General features: G+C 45.2%; 2 protein-coding genes across 2 annotated transcripts in view; both read right to left on the bottom strand.

The window, feature by feature from the left end:
- The window catches only part of LOC107296018 (guanylate-binding protein 1-like), a 14,640-nt gene extending 14,059 nt beyond the window's left edge, over positions 1-581 (bottom strand). The window contains exon 1 of the mRNA XM_015825355.1: positions 410-581. Within this exon, the coding sequence (XP_015680841.1) occupies positions 410-581 (172 nt within the window). The remainder of the gene's footprint in view (positions 1-409) is intronic.
- A 4,625-nt stretch (positions 582-5,206) lies between these two features.
- Positions 5,207-11,171, bottom strand: part of LOC107296021 (guanylate-binding protein 1) — a 13,379-nt gene continuing 7,414 nt past the window's right edge. The window contains exons 7-11 of the mRNA XM_015825360.1: positions 9,996-10,276; positions 8,739-8,951; positions 8,472-8,574; positions 7,307-7,500; positions 5,207-6,522 (exon numbers count right to left, since the gene is read on the bottom strand). Of these exons, the coding sequence (XP_015680846.1) occupies positions 6,256-6,522; positions 7,307-7,500; positions 8,472-8,574; positions 8,739-8,951; positions 9,996-10,276 (1,058 nt within the window). The 3' untranslated portion in view covers positions 5,207-6,255. The remainder of the gene's footprint in view (positions 6,523-7,306; positions 7,501-8,471; positions 8,575-8,738; positions 8,952-9,995; positions 10,277-11,171) is intronic.

Below are 11,171 nucleotides of genomic sequence, written 5' to 3'. Positions count from 1 at the left end.
ACACTGGAAGTTTTTAAGAAGAGACTGGACAGCCATTTGTCTGAAATGGTGTAGGGTTCCTGCCTGAGCAGGGGGTTGGACTCGATGACCTCCATGGTCCCTTCCAACTTTATTATTATTATTATTATTATTATTATTATTATTATTATTATTATTATTATTATTATTATTATTATTATTATTATTATTATTATTATTACTATCATAAAAGGGATGATAAACGTCTGCAAGATCACATCATTTCTAAGGGTCCCTTGTCACAGGATCACTAACAAAGGATATTTTGGAAAATGAAAGCACAACCTTTTCCATCGGAGCAGAAAACCCCAGATTTGGGTGTGTGTGCTCATTTTCCCACCCAGGTTTTGCCCTGGTCCATACTGTCCTGGTTCATCTCAGATCTTCTCACCTGAATTTTTGCCAGCCAGCTTGTTCATCAGGTAGGACTTTCCCGTGCGGTAGAGTCCCACGATGGACACCACCACCACCGGATTCCGGATGTCCGAGAGCAACTGGAGACCCTCCGAAGAGACACGGAGGCGATTTTTCTTGTTCTCAACCAGGCACACCGGAGCCTCCATCCTGGCTTTGGGGGGGGAGATGCAGCTGGGGAGAGGATGGGGCAGCTGCAGCACTTTCTTCACAGTGAGCTCCCAAAGGAGGAGCAACAAAGACCCTTCCCCAAGTTCGTGACTTCCGAGTGACATCAAGTGGCCCATCCCAGGCCAGTGAGCGGATGGGCTTTGTAATCCCCCAACAGATCCCTTCTCAAGCCATCTTCCCCCCCAGATCTCCAGAAGCCACTCAGCTGAAGGGCAGAGGGTCTTCAGGGCCAAGGCAGACCCCGGTGGCAGACCCGGTCCAAAAGGGAGTGAGGGGTCCCCAAGTCCCCTTCCCCGCAGCTACCTCGGGACCCTGCCCTGCCTCCGACCCTCGCCCTAACTTGTCCCATGGGGAGAAACCCCTCTGGCCCCCAAACCTCACCTGGCTCAAACGGGACCACCTTCCTTGCAGCTTCCCCAGAAGCATTTCTCACCCGGGAGACCCCCATCCCCCCCTCATCTATCCGGAGAAACCCCTCTGGCCAGACCCGGTGGCAGATCCGGACTGATGGCAGTGAGGGGCCAAACGGGACCCCCTTCCTTGCAGCTTCCCCAGAAGCATTTCTCACCCGGGAGACCCTCACTCCCACCCCACCCCACCCCGCCCTCACCTGTCCGGAGAAACCCCTCTGCCCCCCCCAAGGGACCCTCCCGCCAGCCCTTCACTCCCCCCACCCCAATTTCCAGGGGGGCGTCTCTGTTTCCCGGGACCCCCTCCCCTCCCAACTGCTGGGTTAGAGCCCGCAAGGGGGTCCCGTCCAACCTCAAGTCCAGAAAAACCTCTGCAGCTGCGGCGAAGGACCGGAGCCCGGAGGGGAAGGTGGGGATAAGCGTCTCCCCTTTTTCCCGGATCCCCCTTTTACCGTCTTTTGCAAAGGAGATCAGCCGGGGATCCTCCAGCTCTCTTCCCAGGCCTCCCGCGACCTTGCTCCTCCCGCGCTGGCCTCGGAGCTCTTATCAAGAAGCGGCGGCAGGAATCAAAGGGGCCAGCCTCTTGGGCAGGCGGGACAAATCCTGGAAACCTTTCCGCCTGCCAACTTCGGGGAATAAGATCTGGCTGGGGAGGGGAGGGGTGCAGAGAGAAGAGGGAGGATTGGCTGAACCACGCCCCCTCCCAGCCTGATCTTTTCACTGTGGTTTGCACGCGTCGGCGGTTTGGGTTTTTTTTTGTATAAACGCGTGTGCCATCCGCACGTGTGAATGTAACGGACGTGAGCGTCTTATGTTGCGATTTTTAGGTTTAGATAACCTTTATTGTCAGTTTTTTTTACCGAGTGGAGTCGCTAGCAGTTTGAGTTGGTTGCTTCATCGTGGGTTACTTGCTCAAGATGTTGCTGGAATTGGGGATGTCTGGTTTAATGAAGAGAAGGACGAGGGGGGACATGATAGCAGTGTTCCAATCTCTCAGGGGCTGCCCACAAAGAAGAGGGAGTCAAGCTATTCTGAAAAGCAACTGAAGGCAGGACAAGAAGCAAGGATGGAAACTAATCAAGGAGAGAAGCAATCTAGAACTAAGGAGAAACTTCCTGACAGTTAGAACAATTAACCAGTGGAACAACCTGTCTCCAGAAGCGGTGAATGCTCCAACACTGGAAGTTTTTAAGAAGAGACTGGACAGCCATTTGTCTGAAATGGTATAGGGTTTCCTGCCTGAGCAGGGGGTTGGACTCGATGACCTCCAAGGTCCCTTCCAACTTTATTATTATTATTATTATTGTTGTTGTTGTTGTTGTTATTATTACTATTTTGAAGAGATCCCCCTGCAATATTGTATCTAAGCCAAAATGACAAAAACATATAGAGTTTAAGCCAGAATTATTTTTATTAGGTATAATTGTAGGTGGTGATGAGAGTGTATTTATTTAATTTTACATATATTAACTGCAGCAAGAATTGTATTTACTCAATAATGGAAAAAAATGAAGAATTACCAGCGGAGGAAGCGTTCATTAAAAAAACCTTAAGAGTGCGCAGAAATGGATAGATTGACAATAATAATGAAAGGAGATTCAGTTTAGTTTAGAACATGGAATACTTTTTATAATTGGCTAGATAAATGAGGTAGAGCGAAAGGAACTTAATATGTATTAGTAAATTAGACATTGAAACCCAGACAATATGTTGCTGATAAATATTTTAAGCACTGTGATTATAAAAAAAAACCTAATACAGATGCATCTGATATTGTACCTAAGCTGTTAATAGTTTTAAAAAGTGCACAAATTGAAACTGCAGAGAAGGAGAGGAGATGGGTGCGGCACCACCGTCTACTAGACGTGTTGGGAAGGAATTGCCACTTGTCACACCATAACTTGGAGGAAAGGCTGGAAAGAGGGGGGGGGACTGGAGTTATTGGAACTCATTATATGTTCAAGCATGTTACTGGTACGGTTGTGCTGCTGCTCTTGTTGAAAGCCATGAGCTACATGGGGTTTGCACCAACAACCTACAACTTGTATGGTCCCTGGTGGTCTCTGAGCTTGGTTGTTTCTTGCAGACGTTTCATTATCCAACTACGTAACAGCATCAGTGCTACAAAGGAGTGGAGCCACCATCAATGCTGCCATCCTCACTGACAGAGCAAGCCACTAGTACAGACATGTCAAACACAAGGCCCGGGGGGCCGGATGCGGCCCGCGAAGTGGTTTCATGTGGCCCGCGAAGCCATCCTGGAAACAGTGAGGGAACGGCCCCCGCTGCCTTGACCCTGGCCCAGGCCGGCCGGGAGCCAATGTACAATTTTGTGGTGGCCATCTATGCTGAAAGGCATTCAGTCTTAGCTCCACAAGGCCGTCTGGAAACAGCGAGGAACCAGCCCCTGCCATGTCGGCCCCGTCCCCTGGGTGCATGCTGGGGAGGCGTCACCCTTTGTGAGGAATGAAGAAATGGACCATGCCTTGGCGCTTGCCCCGGTCCCACCCCCTTCTGCCAGAGACCCTCAGATCTGCCCCACTCCTGCCCAGGCCCCCACAGGCACCCTTGATGCGAACGATGTAGAGCTGGCCACACCCACCCAGTAGGCCACACCTACTCCATCCACGCCCACCCAGTAGGCCACACACACACCTCCAGGGCAACCGCAATGCTGATGCGGCCCTCAATGAAATTGATTTTGACACCCCTGCACTAGTATACAAACAAAGAGCAATTAATGTAGCTGTTTATTATAAATATATCCTCCATCCAGCCTCCAAGAAATGAATTGCTACATGTTTACCCCCTTAATCTGAAGTCTTCCCAGCTCAGCTAAAAGGAACCAACTTTGATTCAATCAGGAAACATAAATCTCTTGGGGGCTAGATTATTATCTGAGCGTGTTCCATCTCTTATCTATATTCTAAATGATTCTCGGGCAACCCAACCCAAGCTGATTTGTGAATTTATTGCAAATGCCTGGGACTTTGTCCTAATTATCTTGTTTTGCTCTTCCAGCCCGCTTTTAGTTTCTCACTTCTTTTGAAGGAAAAAAAAAAGACTCCTGAAAAATTATACAACTCTTAAAGCAGGGACGTCTTTAAAAAAAAATCCATGCAGAAGCCTGAAAAAAATGGATGCCTTGTTTTGAGAAATAACTGAATCGCTTTTGAAACCGATATTTTTCTTCTCCCGTGTTTCTGAAATGCAGAACAAGAATTTAAAAGCTTAAGGAAGCCAACTTATGTGGACTTTATACTGTACAGGGCAAGGGCTGTAATATTTTAGTACTGAACCCGCTTCTGGGAGGGCCACCCTTAATATGGTAATACTTTATTGCTTGTTGTCCCTTGCTTGCTAATGATCATGATCTTTGGTTTTTCACAAGTGTTTAAAGCTATGCCAATTAGGGCTCTCTTAATTTATGTGATTTAATCCCAAGAGCAGAGCTCTTCACACCAGGGAAAAACAAATCCAGCATTTGACGGATCAATTCATGGTTTGACCCACACGGGAACTATTGATTACAACCAGATCCTTCCATGGTGTTGTGGTTCCCATCAATAGGCGTGCCAGACTTTTGGATTTTCTGTCTAGCTGCAGACCCGGAGGTTGAGCAGGTGTTGAAAACGCCATGATGGGTTGTCAAAAATGTCTAGCTGTCTTTCAAATCTATGTTGGAACTTTAGTTCTAAAGCAAGGTTTTTTTTTATTGTATAGATTTTATTAGTTTTTATAGGGTTAGGAATAAGGTGGGGTCAGGGTTGGGATTTGGGTTAGGGCTAGGATTAAGGTTAGGGTTGGGTTTTTTCAAAATAACATTCTCAATATTTAGCAAACAGCATGTCTGGGTTCATGTATTGAACAAACAATAATAGATAATAGTTAATTATCATAAACAATGTTAATTGATCACTCAATAGCCTTCTTGCTAATATATGTTCAAAATTACATATCACATTCCTTTCTCTCTGACTCGTTTTTCAAGCCATTGATAGAAATTATCCCATGTTCTAAAGCACACGGAGTCTTCTTTCTCTTTTATCTTTAAAGTCAATCTATACATTTCTGCACATTCTAGAATTTTCTTAATTAGTACTTCTTCAGCTGCTAAGTTTTCATTTTTCCAGTGTTGGGCAAATACAATTCTTGCTGCCGTTAGTAGGTGTAATATTAAATATCTGCAATCTTTCTCATAATTTGCTCCTATTATTCCTAACAAAAATAATTCTGGTTTAAAGTCTATTTGTTTTTTTAGTCATTTTCTCCAACCATAAATGTATTTTAACCCAAAATCTTTTTGCTTTAGGGTATGTCTACCAGATACAATAATGTTTGCATTTCCAACAGTTATTTGAAGTATTTTTAAACATTTTTGCCAATCTCACTGGTGTCATATGCTAAAGCAAGTACTTTCTTAATGTGCCTCAGTTGCAATGCAAAAACATTGATATTTAGTTATCCCATGCTTCAGTGGGATAAGAACAGTTAAAAATAGAATTAAGAACAAGGTTAAATGCACAGGTTAACAGTGAAAATAAAATATTCAGAACTCTAGGAGTTTGGAAGTTCTGTTAATGAACTAGTGTAAATAGGCTTCTCACTCAACAAACACAATAAAACTGTTATTAAAGAAAATATTTAAAAATCCGTATCAGTGCCCAGGAAATTCTGGCAGTGGAAGTCCAGATGTCTAAATCTTGCCAAGGTTGAAAAACACTGATCAATATTGTCAGGGAAAGTAAAATAAATTATGCAAAGAGCATTCAGATGTAGCACCTAAATTGGGTGGGTGTTGAAAGAGCCGGTCTATTAGCATTTAAGTGATGGGCTCAAATTTGGGCTTTATATAAACCCCTGCAGACACGATTCAAAACATCAAGATTAAAACAAACAGGAGCTCAACATAAAGCCTGAACTTAACTTGTGGCATTCCAAGAAGCCTATGAAGCTTTGAAATCAAATCTCCAGCTTCTTAAAGAAATGTCCCTAAAGTCTGAGAATGAATGTGAATGGCATGAATTTAAATGTACAGAACGGATCTAAAATAACTGTAGCAAGAATGCAACCAGGTCATTTCTAGGAAGTAGAGGCACTTCCTAGGAGAGAATCTAGGAAGTAGAAGCACTTCCTGGGAGAGAATCTAGGAAGTACAGGCACTTCCTGGGAGAGAAACTAGGAAGTAGAGGCACTTCCTGGGAAAGAATCTAGGAAGTAGAGGCACCTCCTGGGAAAGAATCTAGGAAGTAGAAGCACTTCCTAGAACTTTTTGAAATAAGAATATCAGTTCTGATTCGAAATACTTGATCAGTTCAGGAAATGCATCCAGAACTTTATCCCAAATTATGGGCATTGCGTCAGCGAGTGCATTTCCCAGAGTTTCCAAAGCTGAGCTGATCCAACTTGGTTCTTCCATGGCTTCATTTTCCTTTTTGAGCTGCTTAATCTCCTTTTTCAGTTGGTTTGCTTCCTGCTCAAAACCCTCTTTCAAGAAAGCTTGTTGTTCCTGCAGACAGAGCAAACGTCAAAGTTATTAGACTGAAAACAAAACATGTGACTTAGCATTGCAGACCAGGTTCAAGAACAGACCTGGCCATTTTATGCCCCCCCCCACGGGCCACATCCAGCCCTTTGGAGGTCCCTGTCCAGCCTGCGTGAGGTCAGTTGGAAATCAGAAATCAAAGGAAAATAAATACACAGTTCTGATCCTTGTAGATCCTTGTAGATACAGATCCTCTTTCAAGTGCTCATCCATGGCCTATTTCCTGACTGTTGCTGCTTTTACACTGTCCACTTCAATATCTTCACTGTCAATACAAGATAGTCCTTGACTTACGACCATAATTGAGCCCAAAATTTCTGTTCCCAAGCGAGACATTTATTAAGTGAGTTTTTGCCCCATTTTAGGACCTTACTTGGCACAGGTATTAACACGACTGTTAAATGAACCTGGCTTCCCCATTGATTTTACTTGTCAGAAGGTCACAAAATGGGATCATCTCACTCTGGGACATTGCAACCGTCATAAATGTGACTCAGTTGTCAAGCATCCAAAGGTAAATCACGTGACCTTGGGAATGCTAAAACAGTTGTGGGTGTGTGAAAAACAGTCATAAGTCACCTTTTTTCAGTGATGCTGTAACTTTGAACGGTCACTAAATGAACTGTTGTAAGTCGAGGACTACCTGTACTTATTCTAAATCTATTGCTTTTCAGTTTTGAAAGTCTGCATATTTGTTAACACCTGACTGCCAAACTACAGCAAACCGTTGCTGAGATAATAGTGTTACCTTGAGTTTCTGTTCAATCATCTTATCGTTCTCTGCCTTTCTCTGATTCCTTTCTTCCACCATCTTCTCCTTTAATTTCTGAAGGTTCATCTCATGACTCTGTTTCTGGGCCTCCAACTTCTCTTTCAACATTTCCATTTCCTGCTCCTGGGCCTCCTGTTCTTGCTCTTTGGCTTTGGCCTTCATTTTTTCATCTAAAACCGGGGGGGGGGGGGGGGAACAAACATCTGCAAGGGGCGTGCAAGGTGGCTAGACTTGATAGTATGCAAATAACGTGATAAATAAGTATGGAGTCAAAGGATTTATATTCCTTGCAGATAGCTGGACATTTGCATTATTTTAGAGAGTCCTTGAGGCCACTTAGAGCAGACATGTCAAACGCAAGGCCCGGGGGCCGGATGCGGCCCGTGAAGTGGTGTCATGTGGCCTGCGAAGCCATCCTGGAAACAGTGAGGGAACGGCCCCCTCTGCCTTGGCCCTGGTCCAGGCTGGCCGGGAGCCAATGTACAATTTTGTGGTGGCCATCTATGCTGAAAGGCATTCAGTCTTAGCTCCACAAAGCCGTCTGGAAACAGCGAGGAACCAGCCCCTGCCGCGTCGTCCCCGTCCCCTGGGTGCATGCTGGGGAGGCGTCACCGTTTGTGAGGAATGAAGAAATGGACCATGCCTTGGCGCTTGCCTTGGTCCCACCCCCTTCTGCCAGAGACCCTTAGATCTGTCCCACTCCTGCCCAGGCCCCCACAGGCCCCCTTGACGCGAACGATGTAGAGCTGGCCATGCCCACCCAGTAGGCCACACCCACTCCATCCACGCCCACCCAGTAGCCACACACACCCCGGGCAACCGCAATGCTGATGCGGCCCTCAATGAAATTGAGTTTCACACCCCTGCTCTAAAAGAAGACAAATAACCAGCTGTCTGCAAGAAATATAAACCCATCCATTCCCCACCATCCAGTCAGAGCTGAAGAAGCTTCTTGGATGAGAAGCGAAACTTCTTCAAGGAAAAACAAAGAAAGTCCAGTTGCTCCTGAAAAAGCTCCTTTGGGGTAGAGAGGAAAGCATTTTCCCAATTAGTGATAGCTTTAAAGATAAACAAGTCTTTTCCCAGCTTCAAAGCAGAACCAACAGCCCAGCATCATTTCACAACTTGTTCACGCTTTTACCTTCTATTTCCTTCTCCTTCTTTTGAATGCTTATGTCACTTTTAAGGATGGTTTTGCCGATGACTTCCTTGCCCTGGAGGAATTTTCTCAGGAACTTCCCTGCCTGATTGAAGGGGGACAAAAAGAATAATCTGGAGTGCCAGCAATGAAAAGGAAGCTTTGTCAAAGTTAGGCACTAAACAATCTCCCTGGAGGATGGCACAGCTATCAAGTGGGCAACAAAAAGACAAAATGAGTATTAATTTAGCAACCCTCCTCATTTTGTACCATTATTCCTTTCTTAGGTGTCTCCAAGAATTGTTCCTCCACTTTTTGAAGGTCATTTAGAAATTCCTGGTGGCCACCAGCTCGGGAGTAGCTTCCGTCGTTGATGTTCTTCTCCAAGTTCTCAGATAGTGAGTTCAATAAAGCTGAACAGATTTCAGAAGATTTCAGCTCATTTTTGCTGCAGTATTCTTCCTTTTTGCTCTCCACAGTTTTCTGGTAGGGATAAAATATAACAAAGCAAGAGGTGAGCCTTGACAAATACGGTAAATGCATCTTTTTACACTGCATAGATTTGGGTGGTCTCCCATGATTAAATAGAGCTTCATCACAATTTGAAATTGCAGATGCTCTTCCTTCAATTGAACTAGAGCAGTGTTTTTCAACCTTGGTGGCTTTAAGATGTACGGACTTCAATTCCCAGAATTCCACAGCCAGCACTGCTGGCTCTGGAATTCTGCGAGTGAATTCTCTGGAATTCTGCGAGTGAATTCTTAGAGCAGGAACATAAGTGTCCAAAAAGGCTGATGATATTGCTTGCCATCCTGTCAATCATCCTGGATGTTCCTTCCAGCATCCATTTTTTATCCTTCTAGGCAATCAGGCATGTTTCTAAACACCTGGCTGCAGCCATCCTCCAATTGATGAAGAACATTTACACAACTTGTGTGAAACTATAACAAGAATACTATATTCTGTATTTTTATAGAGAAACTACTGGAGGCCAACTATATGCCACCACAGGTCTTAAATATTGTCTACGTATCTGCTCTTATATAGAAAATACTGGAGGCCAAGATACCAGATCCCAAGGACCCATAAGCCCTAAATACTGTCTATGAGTAGAGGGCCTATAGAAAGCTACAAAGAACCATCAGCTGATGGAATCAGAAGAGAAGCTGGCACTCAAGTCTGGCAAAAGTGTGAAGTACGGAAATTGTTGAATAGACTGTGCATGGATACAAAATCCAGAGACAATCTGCACAAATGTGGCTATCATGTAGCTTCTTCCTTTTGCGATTGTGGTGACAAGCAGACAACAGATATGTATATCTGTCCTTTGTGTCCTGATCACATCTGTCCTTTGTGTCCTGATCATGCAATTAATGTTGCTAGTTTCTGGGCAAGAATTATTTAACTTGTAGATATTTTAATCTTGTATCTTATATTTTATGTCGTATCATATGCCTTATTTTAACTGTGATGCTTCTGATGCAAATAAACATTGTCTATGATTGTTTGTCTCTTACAATTACCTACCATGAGTTCAACCTGGAACTGATGTTTATCATCCTTAAAGGCACGAGCCATGAACATCTGAAGGGCTTGTTCCTCACATTTCTTGTGTACATCCAGAAGTTCCTGGAGATTCTCGGTGGGTATCTGCAAATCTTGGTCCATCAGTTCCGCATAGCGACCAACAGCTTCCTGCAGGGCTGCCCTGTTCTCAATCTTGGCCAAGGCCACGACGGCGTTCTCCAGGCAGGGAACTTCCCCTCTACAGATAGTATCCACGTAGGTCTTGATTAACTTTGCCAAAACTGCATAGAGAAAAATAACAGATTGTTGGAGCATCAACTGCATATATGGGTGCAAGTAGCCTAGCCCTAGACCACAGGTCGGCAACCTGCGGCTCCAGAGTGGCATGCGGCTCTTTGAGCCTTCCCCTGTGGCTCCCAGCCTCCTCTGCCATTTGCAGAGAGAGACAGAGAGAGGCACTTGCGCTTCCCTGCTTCTCTCTTTGTCTCTCTCTCTGTGTGTGTGTGTGTGTGTGTGTGTAAAAGAGAGTGTGTTCTCCTACGACAGTGATGGCAAACCTTTTAGACACCAGGTGCCCAAAGTGCAACCCAAAACCCAGTTATGCATCATCGGGTGCCAGGTGGGTGTGGCCCATTGGGTGGGCGTGGCTGTGGTGGTAACAGCAGACTGGGTGGGACTAAAAAGTTCAATCAATCAATTCCAACTTTGCAAGATCTTTTTTTTTCCCGCGAGAAGTTGAAATTGACTGATTGATTGAACCTTTTTTTTTGACACGGCAGCGGAGGCCTAAAGCGAAAAGGTTTTATAAAACCCAGCTGAAGGCCTAGGACTGGGGCGATGGCGCGCGTGCCCACAGAGAGGGCTCTGAGTGCCGCCTCTGGCACCTGTGCCATAGGTTCGCCACCACTGTCCTACGAGCTGAAAAGCTTACTGGGCGGAGCTCCTCCCTTTGCTGCGTCTCTGCAGGAAGCAGGAAACAGGAAGGGCAGGAGAGAGCTAGCTAGCCCAGCTATGCTGACTCAGGAATTCTGGGAGTTGAAGTCCACGAGTTATAAAAGAGCCAAGGTTGCCTACCCCTGAGCTTGAGAACAGCTTGAAGCCAGCTTGCCAGGTGAGAAGATCGGAGAGAGGGAGATAGAGGGAGGGAGAGAGAGAGAGAGAGAGAGAGAGAGAGAG

The sequence above is a fragment of the Protobothrops mucrosquamatus genome, unplaced genomic scaffold, assembly GCF_001527695.2.
Source record: "Protobothrops mucrosquamatus isolate PMUCROS unplaced genomic scaffold, P.Mucros_1.0 scaffold2603, whole genome shotgun sequence".
Lineage (NCBI taxonomy): Eukaryota > Metazoa > Chordata > Lepidosauria > Squamata > Viperidae > Protobothrops > Protobothrops mucrosquamatus.
This window is presented reverse-complemented; position numbering and strand designations above follow the sequence as displayed.